At 39.5% G+C, this 17,452-nt stretch overlaps 1 protein-coding gene across 2 annotated transcripts; it reads right to left on the bottom strand.

Annotated features, from left to right (window-relative positions):
• Positions 1-10,238: 10,238 nt before the first annotated feature.
• pitx1 (paired-like homeodomain 1) lies at positions 10,239-16,916 on the bottom strand. 2 transcript variants are annotated; one of them, XM_078266409.1, is made up of 4 exons: positions 16,702-16,916; positions 16,452-16,601; positions 15,090-15,292; positions 10,239-11,580 (listed from the first exon to the last, which is right to left on the bottom strand). In XM_078266409.1, the coding sequence occupies exons 2-4, from the start codon at positions 16,594-16,596 to the stop codon at positions 11,032-11,034; spliced, it is 897 nt and encodes a 298-aa protein (XP_078122535.1). In that variant the 5' UTR covers positions 16,597-16,601; positions 16,702-16,916; the 3' UTR covers positions 10,239-11,031. The 2 variants fall into 2 exon arrangements, with proteins under 2 accessions (XP_078122535.1, XP_078122534.1); XM_078266408.1 differs by having other exon boundaries at positions 16,452-16,915.
• Between the last annotated feature and the right edge of the window lie 536 nt (positions 16,917-17,452).

The following is a 17,452-nucleotide window of genomic DNA, read 5'->3' as shown; positions in this document are numbered from 1 at the left end:
GGGAAGGGTTGGAGGACCCAGTAGTTGCAATCTGATACTGCCAAATAAAGATAACAAGGTCATAGAGTCTCCTGGGGGAGTGCACAGGCCAGCGTTTAGCATGTGGGCTTGTGTGTTGTGGGATTCGCTGCAGACACACTGCTGATAGTAATCACAGCGTGCGCTTGATGCCAAAAAGCAACCAGGAGCTTAACATTTGCAGAGACATTTGTATACCATTTGTTATTTGATCAAATGCACCCCTTTCGTACATTTCCCATGTGGTGCGGCAGTTACTACTGGACAACAACTGACTGTTTTAATCTATGTGAACAGAAACATATTGTTGTCTGTTTTGCTGATGAATGGCAGTTTCATACTGTCTTCTTCCATTTAAAAGACAAGTTGTCAGTAGTCCTTTTTATTTAAAAAAGGAAAACACATTTTCTCTGGAAGGATCACAGTAATGGTTGTCATGCTGATTCTAGAGTGAAGTATTAGCAACAGAGAAGCTCCCTAATACCGACATCCATTACAATCGTCAAGTTTCCATGAGCTAAGAAAAACACTAGCATTGTGACAATGCATTTTGGGATAGTGGGATTTTAAATGGTTTATCTAACATAAGAAGTAGGAGAACTTCCTCAGCCTATACATGTAATATGGCTGTCTAATATTGTCAAATTGAGTCAATTTGTTTTTTTTGTACCAAAGAACCAATCTAAATATGTAAGTCTATGTACATTGTTAACAAGGAAAAATGTCTACAGCCATTTAAGGGATCACCAAAGTCATCACAATTTATCCTCATCACTATCTGTACCAAATGCCATTGGAATCCATCCAATAGTTTTCTAGACATTTCACTAAAAAACAAAAATATCAACCTCATGGTGGTGCTCGGGGGAAATCAGGGGATCACCAAAGTCAGTAGGCGTTGTCCTCTGAGGGCCATGAATGTTTGTACAAGATTTGATGGCAATCCATCCAAAAGTAATGAGTTAATTCAGTCTGGACCAAAGTGAAGACTGAACAACATTGACATTGAAACACAAACACATATAAAATATATATGTATGTAGGGCAAAACAGTCACGATCAGTCGAATGTTGAACGCTGTGCAACCAGTAACCAGTAATATAGCACAAGCACGGCGTTCGTCGTTCGACTGATCGCGACTGTTTTCCCAAGATGGCGCCTGCATGTATACGTGAAGGTACAGTCTTTCTAAACTATCTTTGTAATAAACTGTCTGTACACTTACAAAGTTCTCAATGCTTCGGTTTACATGTAGGGACCCTCATTATGCTACTGTGGAAGTGTGGTGCTATTTTGAGCCTTGTTAGTGGTATAGAAATAGTGATTTCTTGTTACTTTCGCGTGGCCCCGGCGACTAGCGTTATTAGCTAATTAGCGGTTTGCCATAAAACTGGTCACATTCGATTAGCATGAAAGCATATCCCAGAAAACGGTCGACTCGGTACCCATGTGTTATTAACCCCTAGGTTCATTTTGCACTGGAATTGTTCTTTAACTGGCCTGCACAGAGCCCTGACCTCAACCCCATCCAACACCTTTGGGAAGAACTGGAATGAGCTCGGCCTTATCGCCCAACATCATTGACCAACCTCACTAAGGCCATAATCCCTACAGCCATGTTCCAAAATCCCAGTTAAATGGAGGCTTTTATAACGGCATTTTAATGCTCATTGTTTTGAAGTTGTGATGTTCAACATCACATATGGATGTGTTGTTCTCATGTCCACATACGTTTGACCATGTACAGTGCATTCCATAAGTTGTTGTATTACTTTTTTTTTTATTATAGCCACTGTCTGTCATTCCCAGTTTGCAGTAGTGATTACCTACATCTCCCAGAATTCTTTTTGTCAAGTTGGTGTTTAAAAGAGAGCAACAGTTAAATTCAGGATTTTTATTTATTGTCCCTGCCCGTGAAGGTACAGTAGGCTAACTGTGCGCACTAATGCTGTTAAGATGTTTTGATGAGTTAAGAAGTCAGAAAATTAGCTTCCTTTAAAATAAATAAAGTATGTTGAACCAGATCCTTCATACAGTAGGCTTCATTCTTTACTCAGCCACCCACAGCTCTCTTTATTGTGTTTTAAGCACAGACACACAAAAACACTTGGGTGTGAAGTCATTGCAGTTCGACTCAGCACGGTCAATAATCCCAAAATGACATGTCATGTGTCAGCTTTGTCAGAATTACTGCGGTACTGGGACAGAGTCTTGGCGGTATAATTACATCATTTTCTCAGGACACATATAATTATAGTAATTCATGCTGTTGTACTTTGGCTTGCAACAGTGTGCAGTTATTGTCCAAATACTCTTTTGACTATGTGATGAAGTATTACTCCATAAATCTTTCTTTGCAGCACAGCATAAATGTTGGCTTGTTATGACAGTTACTAGAACCATCAGGTTGGCTTTTGGGTGATTAAGTTAAAATATATTCATAAAGATAACATATTTAACTTTGGGTGCATACTCAACATGGATATGTACAGCTCATCAGATTTAGGTTATATTGTTAATGGACAAAATGCAATGAAATACTGGAGGAGGAAGGAATTAAAATAAGCAGCCACAGGGCTGTTCCTATCCAGGAAGATTTTGAGTGTTGGTGTTTGTTCAACTTTTTGTTAGAGTTCCACAGATCATTTTAAATACTTTTCAGTCATGCTGTAGGAATGAAGTCCACATCTTAACTTTAAAAATAAAAAAGTAAAACTATGCCTACTTTGATATTTCATACTTTAATTTTCTATATTTCTCTTATTATCAACAAGTTCCATGGAAAGATCAAAACCAACAACTTGATAAACCGACACTTTCCGACTTCCCTACTCTGCCTGTAGCTCCCCAAGGTTCCTGCTGAAGATGTAAATATGATAATGATAATGATAACGGCCTTCTGAACCTACTAGTAGGTGTAGCAGGCCCTTTCTAATCCATATATATGAGGCTGAATACCACTGATAACATTGGTGGGAAAAATGTACACTTTCAATTTTTAGAAAAAGCTTAGTAATTTCCTAAAACAGCAGGGCATTTTAGCTTTTTAGCAAACGTTACTCAAACTGGAAAAAATAATGCATTTGTTGGGGACAATTTTAAACCGTGGACTAATTAGAGCTCTAGTAGGTATTTCCGGCAGCCGGACAGTAAATGTGGGAGTGACTCAAAGTAAACTTAAGTGCAAAATGTTCATGGTATTGAAGGAACATGTCACCCAGTGCAGCGGTCTATGGCACAGAGGAATAAGATATATCAGGGGGAGGTAGGGAGAGAGAGAGAGAGAGAGAGAGAGAGAGAGAGAGAGAGAGAGAGAGAGAGAGAGAGAGAGAGAGAGATAATTCTAGTCTGCTTATTGTTACCTGCTCTTTCTCATTTGTTTCCCTACATCTAATCCTACTCTATTTGGATTGACTGTATGTCTTCCTTTTGACTCTCTTGGCTTTAATTGCAAATTAATGTGATGTTTCCCTTGATTAACTATTCTTGAATTGGTAAACAAGATTTCATAGATGTACTTATTTGTTAATGCTTATTCTTCAGGTTTTTATTGGCAGTTGACAAACTAGTTTATAGATGCATTACCACCACCCACTGGACTGGAGAGTGGCACACCTCACTCAACCACCCATTATATACCCTAAAAGTACCTAATTGGAGTGGATCACACCACTAGTAGGGGAGCTCACCATAAACACACACATATAGACAGACAAGTTGGCCACATGGATGTTTACTATTTATACCGTATGTTCACAATTCACCAAGAAATTACATTGCCAAACAACAGTATGTGTAACTAACAGTTTTAGAAAAACACATTTTATTAAAAACAGACATGCCCCCCTCCTGTTTTTAAACATGGTAGAACCAGGAAGTATAAATCAATATGAGATTCTTCCATAGACAGTATATATTCTTCTCACATCCTTTTGCCTGAGGAAATGGGAAGTTCTGCTAAACATGTATAATAATCTCATCTTTTGCAGCACATTGTATGTAAAAGCTTTTTACAAGATGACTTAAGGTCTCTCGGTATAACACAATGCAATTCAACAGCACCACAAACTACATCCTCCAAAATAACCAGTTGTTACAGTTGTATCAACACCTCTCTAAAACTGAACATTACAACCTCCACTGGCAACTTGGTGTTTTACCCTCAAGAAAATAGTCTGTCACGTCACTCATTTCACAGCCGGAATAGTCTGGTAAATAAAATTGTATCACTTTAATTGCAATGCATGTGCATACAGGTTGGTAAGTAATACACTTTTCATCTGATGGCTTTTCTAGTATATATAGATATATAGATATCGACATTATACAAACCCACGGTTAATGTATTGCTACAATAGTCTCTACTCCTCTGCAAAGACTTTCCACAAGATTTTGGAACTTGGCTGGAAGTTCTGCCACCACACCAAACTAGGAAAATAATTTCTTTATGGACCTGGCTTCGTGCATGGGGGTATCATGATGAAACAGGAGAAGCTCCTCTCCAAACTGTTGTGGGCTGTAGCATTAAGATTGAAATGAACTGGCCTAGCTCAAAAATATGAATAATAGCCCCAGACAAAAGTAAACAAATGTATGGACACATACATTAAAGTGTAAATTTGACCCTCTAGTGATCAAGTCCAATTCTTGGAACCAGTAAATGTCCAGCTGCAGCTTACTTCACCTTTCCTCTGTTTATAATGCAAAATGTTGTCTTTAGCATATGAGACTGTACACAATACAACTTTATATATTGGCATTTATTTCAGTAAAAACGTATGGTACATGGGGCTTGCATTTCAACATTTAGGTCAGGATTGATCACTCACCTGTTGCAGTTGCCACAAGTTTATAACCCATTACAATTTGGCTAAGCTGCAGTTGGCTTGCCCCAACATAATAGCACGCACAACGCGAAAAGTAGTGAAAACTGAAAAGGGAGATTCGATAACCGTTTGAAACAAGCAAAACATGCAACATCTTGAGCAACTGTTTGTGATGCGAGTTTCATGGCAACATTAATCCAAAAGCAATCAAACACGAGCAGTAATTCAGCCTGTTGGTTCACTTTCTTGTAAAAGTGTTTTTTTGCAAGATTGAGCTTTGAAAAACCTCCCTGTGAGTGAAAAGGAGATGGTTTTGTCTTCCAAGACTAGATTGTGCAGATTTAAAGTACCATACAGCAAGTTTACCAACACATTTTACATCACTGTCAGCCAGGTTTCCTCAATTCCAAGCAGCTATTACTTTTGATTGCTTTTGGCGTAGTATCAAAATCAACCTTCAAAGACTTGAAGCACACTTAAAATATGGTCTATATAAAGCTATCTATAAATAAGCTGCTTTTATCGATTAATTGGAAGGTCTGCACTACATCTCACACATTTCAGGTCTTTTTAATTGTATTTTCATACCGTATGAACATGAATGAAAACTAATTGCTTCCTGGAAGACTGGAAACTCCTTCATAATGCTCAAAACCAAATGGTATGCTTGAAATAGTCAGTACTGTAAAGTACATACTCCTGATTTGTGTGGGCTGCTGTTGCAGCAGCTGCCATTACATGCAGAGAGATAAACGTCACTCTCTGTCAGTCTGGTGCTGTCCTAATAAACCCCTGCTGCTATTGTTTGATTAAAGGGTCAGTTTTGTTTTATTATGGAGTCTAGGTGGTTCTGAATAAACTACAGGTTTGCATCTAAACAGGGACTTGGTGTGTTTATAGGACGCAGCAGCTGTAGTGCAGGTTTCAGGAGCAGATGAGCTGCTGCAGGGAGCTGGCAGCAGAAAACTAACAGAAGCTGAGCAGCATTGTAGCTGACGGAAGGCCTTGGTTTAGCAGTGCTTGTTTTGTTTATTAGGGTACACCAGATGGGTGGGGTTGTAGATTCAGATGTGAGCTACAGAAGTGTAGTGACTTTAAAATAATCAACGCATCAAGTTTCTTTTTTTTATTATGTCGTAGTGGTGTTTGTGCCTGACAAACACTTTGCTGGAATTCATCATTGTCATAGTCAGTGTAATCCTAATGAGGACATTTCTGAAAGGGAGGGTGGGAGCTGCCTCTTTTATGCAACCTTTTAAAGTGCTCATTATGCTCATTTTCAGGTTCATAATTGTATTTAGAGGTTATATCAGAATAGGTTTACATGGTTTAATTTTCAAAAAACACCATATTTTTGTTGTACTGCACATTGCTGCAGCTCCTCTTTTCACCCTGTGTGTTGAGCTCTCTGTTTTAGCTACAGCGTGAGGCATCACACTTCTGTTCCATCTTTGTTGGGAGTCGCACATGCACAGTTAGGTAAGGACTACCAGCCAATCAGAAGCAGAGTATGAGGGCGTGCCACGCTAGCAGCTAGGCGAGCATTATAACGTGTGTTACAAAGTGACGCACGTTAGTCACGGAAGTAAAGGCTGGACTACAATAGAGCTGTTTGGAGCAGTTTGTGAACCGTGTTTTCTGTTGGAGATGGTAAGTGGCTTTGTGGTGGACTTTGGGCTTTTTCACTTTGTAAACCTATAACGTGCACAAAAAAGATATATGACCCAATAAAGGAAAGGGGAAAAGCCAAAAAGCATAATGTGATCACTTTGACTCTTGGTTACTGATCTTTCACATAGCCCACTACAGTCTAACCTCACCCATGGCTGTATTGACCTCTTAGGGCCCCCCAGGGCAAAAGGTATGCTGTTGGGCCCCAGTGGACCCCAACTCCTAACATCCTCAATGCAACTTTACAGTTGTTTAGTTTGCTGTAATTTGGTTAATGAAAACTTGATTAAGGAATATGCACCATGTGAGCACAATGAAAATTTGAATAATAAAAGGCCTGACTAGATTTTCATAACAAGGCACAAAAGTCAGAGCAGGACCTGTGTTAGTGGTGCAAATTCATGAACAAATTTGCAGTTAATCAAATTACCAAAATCCGTTGACACACAGTGGACTTTTGGGCCCCGGGGTAGTTGCCTGCTTTACCCGGTTGGTGATTCACACTTCCCTCAGTACACCGATGTCGCCAGGAGGAGCAGTTAATAAAGGGCCTCATGGAAAGCCAGTATTTCAATTTACATTTTCAAAATAAAAGAACAAAATGAAACTTGATGTGTTTCATAACCAAAATTTGCGTTCTTTTGTTAGACTAATCACAAAAGTGACAACATTTTAAAGTCCAGCATAATTTCTTCTTCAGTCTTTCTTGATTTTAATTTGCAGTGATCGTTAGCAGTGGTGGAAGAAGTATTCAAATCCTTTACATAATTAAAAGTACTAATGTGTTTTGTTTGCAAAAATCTATTAACTAAAGCTGTCAGAATAATGTAGTGGAGTAAAAAGTACAATATTTCTCTCTGAAATGTAGTTTAGTAAAAGTAGAAAGTGGCATGAAAAGAAAAGACTCAAGTAAAGTACAAGTACCTCAAATTTGTACTTAAGTTCAGTACCTGAGTAAATGTACTTGGTTACATTCCACCACTGGTTAGAAATGAATTCTGTATTTGAGTCCAGTTTGACTGCAACCCTCCTGTCTTGACACTGTGACCTTAATTTGTGGAGCAGTCCAGGAAAAAAAGCAGCAAATCTTCAACATTTGAATGTTTTTTTTTTTTTTTTTCCCCAATCCCTTTTCCCCCTTTCAACACATACATGTCACACATTCTATTTCATCTATTCATTCGCAGTATCTCTAATAATACAGGAGAAGCCTCGCCAGATAAAAACTAGTTCAAATATTTACCGGCTATAAAGCGGCGTGTTGAACTTTGCCCTCCCAGGTTCAGGCGCGTTCACGGTGCCGCGCGGTTTTATTCCTAACCGAAAATAAGTAGGCCTATTATAGGTAACATTTACGAACTACAGCATGCGCGCTTTGTTTTTGTTACGAATCACTCAGCCTCGAGTGCGCTTTGTCGTCTCGCCACACATTTCCAAATAAAAACTTGTAGTTGGCAGTTACAGCCAGTGAGAATCCCGCCCTGAGTAAACGCTCTACCCCTCCGTGCACGCTGGCGCGCCCAAGGAAAGAATTTGAAGCCGCGCGCTGCTGACGTTACTGTTGTGACTTGTTATAAAAGGTGAACCTCAACGACAAAAGAGCTTCAGTAAACCTGTGACAGAGTAGCAGTAGTTAATGTCAACTATAAGACTTCGAAAATTATATATATATTTGTAATGGTCTATTGGAGACTATATATATATATATATATATATATATATATATATATATATATATATATATATATATATATATATATGCACCAAGGTCTGCATAAACTCACATTAAGTGTCACAGAACCACATTAAGGTTAAATATTCTAGAGCTAAAGGAGAGGATATGAAGTCACCAACAAAGCCCCCGAATGACATGAAACTAACTTTTGAGTATCAGAAACACCATGGTTAGATATTATAGAGATATTACAGAGCCGCTATGGGAGATTTTTCAAAAAAGTACCTCAAGTTCAATAAACTCGCCAAGTATTGAAGACTCACTCCATATTAAAGTAAAATATTATAGAGCAGATAAATGCATGCTAATTGTTGTGGTAAAATATTAACCTATAGTCCATAGGAGACATAAACTTGCTTTTGAGCACAGACACTACAAATTAAGAAACAATATAATGGAGGAACGAGAAATTGCCAAAAAAGAGAACTGACTTGAGTGTCAGACACAGTGTGGCGAAATATTAGGCCTATAGGAATATTATAGGAGTTTCAAAAAGGCATTTAGTTTAACATAATCTACTTTTTTTTTGTATTACAGACACACTACAAGTCAAGATTGAATATTACTGGAATATTATAGAAATACTATAGGAAGGAAGTTACCAACAAGCCACCACGAAAGTCAACATAAACTGATTACATAGACTGTTAGACATGCTTCAGTTTCTAGTAAAAAGTTAAGACCGGTTATACTTTAGGAGACACAGTGTTATGTCAAGATAACTCACTTTTACGAGCCTATAGAGCAATAATGGGTAGAATAGAAGATCATTAGTGTAAAAGACTGAAGTTAAATCTCTATTATGCATAAAGACACTGGTTTACATAAGGGTTTGTTGACTTGTAACCCTGGTGTAGGTCTAAATCAGTTTTCAGGTGTCATAGGCTGTTTTATTAGTCATTAGAAGCCCGTTACACATTTGATGGTTGATTCAAGTGTTGCCTCTAATCCTAACATCCTCTCCTCACAGAGCACTATCAGTTAAAGCACACAATCATTACTGCTACATTTGTGCTCTGCGCTAATATCAGTCTAACGGTGAGTAATAGAGATATGGGGATTTCTGCAGGTGTCAGAAAACAAGATATGGTATTGATTGAATTCATTTTGTATGCACTTGGACAAACGTGCGCGGGATTGTCGCCAAATAAGAAATATGCAGTCTTTTTTTTTCTCTCTTTTTTTTTTTTTTTTATAGCAGGTGTCTGACGCATTTCTAGACACTGGGGTCTGTATTTTAGCGTTTCGCATTTCTGAAGCTCCAAAACAAATTCATCCTGTGATTATGATATGCAGGTTGTATATTATCTGAGGCGGAGACAGAAGCCACACCACGCTACTTAAAATGATAGTCAGTTATTTGGCCCATAGAAAGGTGAGGGTGCCTGCCAAATTTCAGCCTGAGGCACTCTAACTTAAATCTGTAATCTAGAGGAGGGCAGAAAGCAAGTACATATTCATAAATCGATACTTGGACATGTGTATATACAATAAAACCCATCAGAGGCCATGTAGGACTATTCTGCACTGAGCGGTAAAATATGGTGATTATTCACTAAGTTACAATAGCCAATAATCTTAAATAAGGCTTTAGACAATGATCCTATAAATTCGTGGAAGTGTGTGTGTGTGTGTGTGTGTGTGTGTATATTAAGGTCCGGTCTGGAAATTTGGTAAGATGCGTAATAACATGGATTTCTTCCTCCACAGAGAAAATGTAATTTGATGTGCAATAAAGTGAAAGGAAAGACAATAATGCAGGAATAAGCTTCAAAATTAACACTAAATATATCGTGGTTGAAGCCCAGATAACTACTGGCTAGTCCCAGTGATTCTTAACAAATCTTCATAGGCGTTTTCTGAGAATCCTTTTAAACTGAGTGGATCGATAGGCTGCGGGTATTATGTTATTAATTTAGCTCCTATGGGGGGGGAACTGGCCCACATGCGTCTGTCTCGTTAAACAAAGACTCTTCTTAAACATGGGCTACTTGAAATAAACCTTTTTCCTGGAGTTTATTCAAACAAACATGTTACCATAAACACATGAGGACGTTGAATCGACTTTTGTATACAGTTTAGGCTAATGAACTTCTGCAAAGTTTTACATTATCGTACAAAACACGTTGCACTCAAGTTTGAACATGCGGGGGTTTACTGTTTCAGCAAACAAAACGAAAGGGGGAAAAAAAAAAAAACATTTCAAAGTAAAGTCACTGAACGGGAGGCATCAAGGAGATCAAACGGGCCGGTGGTACCCTGCATAAACGGTAAATGGAAAGCACACATAAGCAGTATAAAATATGTACAATATAGGTTAAATTTCTTTTCTCGTATTGAGTTCATGATATGCTCGACACTTTATTTTGTTCTTGCAAATCCTTGTTAAATCGAGACCCCCCCACCACCCCGTCTTCAAAAGCAAGCAAGCACAAAGAAAATCCCATCGTCTGTTTTATGTTAGACCTGTATATATTTACATTTATATATGTACAATGCAGCAATGTAACACGTCTTCATCTTTTTTTAAAAATCCAAAAAGAACTGGAAATTTCAATTGCTGTGCAAGTTCATTGGTAAACATATAACCCGCATAATCCATGATTTCCTTTTTTCTTTTTTTTTTCCTTTTTTTTTGAAAAATGATTGCAACTAATCCAGTTTAGTTGTCTTAGATTTTTTTCCCCATCCGCAGGTAGCCTGAAAGCTCTTGACACCGTGTCCGTTTATCACATATATATTTATTTATATTTGTAACATTTAGGCCGCGCTTTTGGCCCGTCAGCTGTTGTATTGACAGGCGTTCAGGCTCGACCCGGGACTCTGCAGGCTGCTGTATCCAAAAGTTGGATGCTGTTTGGATTTGAGTCTGAGGGTGGCCAGGCTGGAGTTGCAAGTGTCCCGGTAAACGCTGTAGGGAGAGCCGGGAGGCCCGTACGGACACGCGGACGACGACATGGCTGAGTTGATGCCGGACGTGCCGATCCCGTTCAGGTTGCTGATGTTGTTGAGGCCCGGGGTGGGCATGCCCGGCACGGCGGAGTGGCCCATCCCGGAGGCCATGGTCATGGAGGAGATGGAGTTGGGCGCCGGGAACATGGACTGAGAGGTTAGGGGGCTCATGGAGTTGAAGAAGGTGAAGTTCTTGGTGGACAGCGGCGCCGGGGTGAGGCCCTTGTTGGTCCAATTGTTGTAGGTGTACGTCGGGTACATGTCTTCATAAGGTTGCATGAGTCCGCTGAACTGCGGCAGGTAGCTGTTCTTGCACAGATCCATCTGCTGGTTGCGCTCCCGCTTCCTCCACTTAGCCCGACGGTTTTTGAACCACACCTGGAGGAGACACACACGGTTAGTGCTGTGGACTTTGAGGAATGAGCCAGGTACCACTCGGCCCCCAAATAGTAAAATATGTGAAAATGTCTTTAGGTTCCTGATTTTGTTTTTGCCATAGGCCTACACTTTCTAAACTTATCACAAGTAGGCTATGTTGCAGTCCTAATATAGGCTACAATTCAATTTTCCATTCACAATGACGCTGTACCGGGTTTTTCTTAAATGTCATAAATTGTAGTTAAAGTATTTAACTGCAAGAAATTATACAAATTTAGATTTTTTTTTTTTTTTAAATAGCACACACACTGGTGTGTGTGTGTGTGTGTGTGTGTGTGTGTGTGTTCTGTGGCTAAAACACAAACACCCTGAAGACAGAAGCACATTTTGGACTCCAAAGTGCACAGAAATACTATTCCATCGGTATTAAAGACGCACTCAAACGCCCTAAATTGTTGTTAATTGTGAAGCTGTTGTCACACATTGAAGGACAGTTCTTTAATAAAATCTGTTAAATGCTCTCAGATGGCTGAGGATTTGTTTACAGCAGTTTGCAAACACAGCAAAAAAAGGACCAGACTGTATTTTCAACTATGGTCATATAAAGAACACACACATTTGCCTCATGGTCAAAGTTTCCAGTTAAGCTCTATACATTTTAGCCTATGCTATTTATATATGGCCACATATGCCTTTTTTTCCAAGTGAAATTCATCCTCAGTTTTTGAGTTATCAAGTCCTAACTGTGGATTTATTTTAGAGCTGTTATGACGCTTCTTTCCCCCCAGTCAACACATTAAACTGAACTTGGTCCTAATTGTCTTTTCATTCTAAAATCCTCAATCAGTCCCACAATAGAGAACATGTGTTGCAGCTCTAGAGTCCAGACAGACCACTTCAAAATCATCCAGTGTAATTCCCCTTAAATGTGGTCAAAAATAAATACATAATGAAAATAACGGCGGAGGGTGAAGCAGTGACAGTCTTATAGTTCCAAACTGCCGTATTTTCAAAGCCACGTTTAGGCTATTTGAGTTAGTTATTTGCGCATGAAGTGAAATTAGCTCAGAGTGCGCAAGGATGATCAACCTTGTCCACAATCGTGCATGCAAACATTCTTGACCCCTTTTTAAATTTAATATTAAGTGTGAGAAAATGTATCTTAAAATATTTAAATTTTCTGCAGTTTGATTCCTGTCATGAAAGATTTTAAAATGGTTTACAAAATGTAGCCTAAAGGAATCTCATGAATTTTGATTCAAAACTTAGACATAATTCAAATAATAGCAAGTTAATACTACATAAATGTGTTTTGACTAAAGCTGGAGCAAAGGATGTGTTGATGGTACATATTCGGCGAATTCTTTAATTTGTATTACTTCATGTCTAGCAATGAAATTAATTCTGCATTGCGTGCGGGTTAAATTAACGCGTGTGTATTTATGTGCCTATACACCGGTATGTAGGTCAGACATCTGAAAATAAAACCAACAAGTTTACAGCATGGATCAAACACGCGCATGGGATGACTGCAAATGAATCAGAAACGAGCCTCTGGATATCCTCACGCCTTATCGAAACCTGACAAAATATCCGTTAGTCGGCACTCTGCGAGTCATTTTTAAATTCACAGTAAAAACAGTTTACAAGTTGAATCATCAGACGGGCCCGCGGTGGCTATTTATAGTCGTGCAGGGAACAGGGTGCTGCGGACAAATTGTCCACAAAGACATGAGCGATGTGACAGAGCTGCGGAGGAAAGACGCAGGCTGCGTTTTAACAGCACCGCCTCGCGCGAGGCTTCAGTTTCCTGTACCGAACAAACAAAATAAAAATAAGTATAAAAAGTACTTTGGGTTTTAATGGCGTTTTAACAAGCAAAAACTTCCACTAGAGCTAATCAAACAATGGTAACATTCAAAATAGCTGAGCACACAAAATATTATTCAATCTCAATATATTATCTGTCAAACTTGATTGGACACTGATGACCTTAAAAAGGTCAAGTACAAACACTTTAAAATGTCAAAACGTTTTAATAAATCCTCAGATATGAATCAGAAATAGTCAGGCTGCGCTGTGTCACGCCATGACCTTTACAATGTTCTCTTTTTATTCCGCCAAATAAAAGGCTGCACTGTTGGAAATTCACCCTCCTTGGCTCCAGAAATAAAAATCCAGCACATTAAACTTGTTCTGAGAGTTTTTTTTTTTTTTTTTTTTTTTTTACTTTCCCCTGCACTTTAAAGAACTGTGTGCATTTTTTAATGCAATTTGAGACGGTTGCTTTTTGCAAGCCGGGCGCCAGTTGCTGTAAATGAAAACCAACTGCAATTGTTTTGTGTTTAACGCGCGTTTCTTACATCCACATTTTTATCTGAGAAAAGAGCAGCCAGCATGAATGTATGGTGTGTAAAGACGGCGTCGCCCTGCAGAGTTGAAAGCAACTTGTTGTGTGTGTTTTCTTTTATATTCAAATATTTTATGATTAAAGTTGGTTATGCTTTTTTTTTTTCTTCCTCCTAAGTTGTTAAATGTGTCGTACTGATGTTGAAACATCCTCCCTGAATAAATATTATCACACGATGTTCCTATTCATTGCACAGCTCCAGGTAGATTTGAATGCATGCACAGTCTCCTCCACGGGGGCAAATAAGGGTCCGGACTGGTGATGATGTCATCAAAAGAAAAATCCTCCATTAGCAGCGTGGATACACCCTCAAAAAGAGATGTACATTCCAACCGAACCAAATAGTTAACGGCTTGCATTTCTGTTAAATTTTGAACATGAAATGTGTTGCAGGAAGGTGTGTTTTAAAACATGTCTTTTAGCCCTGCTTGTGTCAGTTAAGAATTAAGCACTTATTTTGAAATTGAAAGACCTTTAGGATGCACCTTCGCTCAGTCAGGGATGACTGCAACTTAATATCTGTTAACACAGTTCGAAAAGTCTTCCAGTTTCTTATCAAAGGATTTTCTTCAGCGAGTCTCTGAATTATATCACACATTTTGTTTCCAACTGGGTTGTTTAAGTCACTGCAATCATTTACATGAACTGTTAAAAGGCTGGATTTTCACGCTTTCATTCAGTAACAGTACATGAAGACGTCGTTTTGCTGACACTGTGTAGATAGTGTTATCTGCTTGTCCTGATAGGAAATGCAAATGCTGAGAGAGCGAGTCTGTGTTGACATCCTGAGTGGAGATTTTTCTATAATCTTATCAAAATAGCTCGGTTTCGGCAAATCAATCGTCAGTTTTGTATACAAATGTTAGTTGGAACAATAGGTTATACTATCAGCGCACCAAGTGTGTTTTAGTATACCTTTTAGTCACTTTTTGCTTTAATTGTCTTATAACTACTTCTTTCGGAGTATTTCGCTTAACACTGATTTCTTTATTTGGTCTGTGTGTTGGAGTTGTTATTGGAAATGCTGTAATTGTTATTTGTCAAATCGTCTTTACGCACAGATTACGCACGGCCAGCGGCCTGCCTGCTGGCCTCTTACCCGGACTCTGGCCTCGGTCAGGTTGGTCCACACGGCGATTTCCTCCCTGGTGCTCATATCCGGGTAGCGGTTCCTCTGGAAAGTGGCTTCCAGCTCCTGCAGCTGCTGGCTGGTGAAGTGAGTCCGCTGCCGCCGCTGCTTCTTCTTCTTGGGATCGTCCGCGTTCCCGTCATCACTCCTGTGTTCGGCGCTCCTCTCCTTTTCTGTGGATCATAAATCGGGCTACAATTATTGTATGCTACGGATATGTTACTTTGAATAACATGTACATAAGGGACATTTTTGCATTTAAAAGGTTAATATTTTCACCTTAAAAGTTAAACGTTTAAGAGGAAAAATAAGTGCACCAACGTTTAGGCCAACTATAACAGAAATGGCCTGTCAGCATGAAATAAGCAACACCAAAGCTATAAATACATTATTTACAAAGTAAAGAATAAGCCCCAGAAGAAATCAAAAATCAATTCTTTCAAACGCACTTAGATCTTCCTCGCTTTACGCTGATGGATCAATATGGTTTCTTTACGACTAGGTTTGCCCACTCTTATCTCCCAACTACTATCTTGTATTCGTGTTCTGACAAGATCGGCTCATTAAACTGAAGGGTCAACACGTGCAAAGGTAAATCACAAAAGAGAATAGTCTCTGGAATGTTTGCCAAAAATAAAAAGGAACTTAAAACCCAAAGCCACATTATTTAATTCAAACCCCATGAAAAATTTCAGCAAAGGAAATGAGAAATGATATTCACCCAAATTTGCTATTTCTTCCTCATATGGAGTGAAACGGGGAATAAAAAGTCTGTTTTTCTTAAATAATGTTGCCAAGTTGAAGAACAAAAAGCTTCTCCAAGAATTGTTAATACAGACATTGGTTTAGATTAGTGGATGGTCCCAATATTTATAGTTTGTTTTAATGCATTTACTGACACCAGGCCAGGCTGTTCCCCACATTTTTCTTTGACAGACCTCGGGATCCTGCCAAGTGTTTGGCTCAGCCCGCAATAAACAAAAAAATGCGTTTAGCTGCACCAAACCACTGGACTATTTTCCCCGTTCTGCTGCATTTATGCGCACTAAACTGCAGAACAGAAATAAACCAAACTAAGATTTACTGCAAATGGATTTTGATGTTTGATTGTTTTATCTTTGTGCATGTTGCACCGTAATACACGGAAATGCATCCTCGTTGCAGTGAGAATAAGCAAACACTGGGACAAAATTGTCTCATTTTCCCGTAGCGTTAAACTGTCGACGTACCTCTGTGACAATCCACCGTAAACGGGCTTATGGAGACGTAAAATAAACTGTTATTGCACTCAGAAGAAGAATTCGAGTTGCTAAAAGCACTCTGACTGTGTACCTGCCAACTCTGTGTCTGAAGACTCGCTGCTTGAGTTCTCTAAAGTTTCTCGACTGCTGTTTGAAGTTCTCGGTAAATGAAACGCGGGGGCCACGTCGCGGGCCGGCGGTGCTCTCACTGCCTCTGCGATTCTGTCCAAATTCATCCCACCTTGAAGAGAAGGATGCGTACAAAGGGGAAACGGGGTGAATCCTTGGGTGCACAAAGCTTTCCTCAACAGCTAACAATCCACCCGCTGCCAGACACACACCACGACATGAGAGGATGAATCACACAGGGAGAACTTCCACGAAAGTGCTCTTCCCCGAAGAAGAGACTTGGAGGACGACAATTTAAAAAAAAAAACAACCCAAAACACACAGCCGCGTTTCCCTCCTCTACAGCAGTGACTGCTCCCCTTCTCTCGCTGCAGGGAAAAGCTTGTGTCCGCTGTGACTGAGAAGAAGCTCCGGCTCTCCAACCCACGTAGAGACCCACCCATCTGCTGCGTTTAACCTCCCCAAAATGAGCGAGTCCCACCCACTAAGCCGGCCCGCTGCAAGAAAACATCCACCCCAACAAGTCTGACGTCAAGCTAAAAAAAAATAAAAAATTATCAGACGTTTGGATTTATCGCATGCAAATCAAGTTTAGCTGGAGTGAAAACGCAAAACGCGTCCTATCTGAGCAAAACGGACTATTTCACCAAGTGAATTTATACTCTCCAGTTTGTTAATTAATATACTTACACGACCCAGTATTAGACCGAACGACTAGTTAATGTAGATATTTTTTGCAGCGTTCATTTGCTTTTTTTTCAGTTGACGGGGGCGCGCAATGCAGCGCATTGCTCTTTAGGAGTAAAATGGGCCTTTTATTCATGCAGGCATGTTTTGAAATGTGTCCAGCGCAATGTGTGCGCTTATATACACACACACACACGCTCCCAAACAATGTATATCTCGGATTTGCACTGAGCTGAATAAACATTTGCCATCTAACACAGGCCTGCCCAGTTACGG

The sequence above is a fragment of the Sander vitreus genome, chromosome 13 (genome assembly GCF_031162955.1).
Source record: "Sander vitreus isolate 19-12246 chromosome 13, sanVit1, whole genome shotgun sequence".
NCBI classification, from domain to species: Eukaryota; Metazoa; Chordata; class Actinopteri; order Perciformes; family Percidae; genus Sander; species Sander vitreus.
Note: the sequence above shows the minus strand (reverse complement) of the source record. Positions and strands in the feature narration are given on the sequence as shown.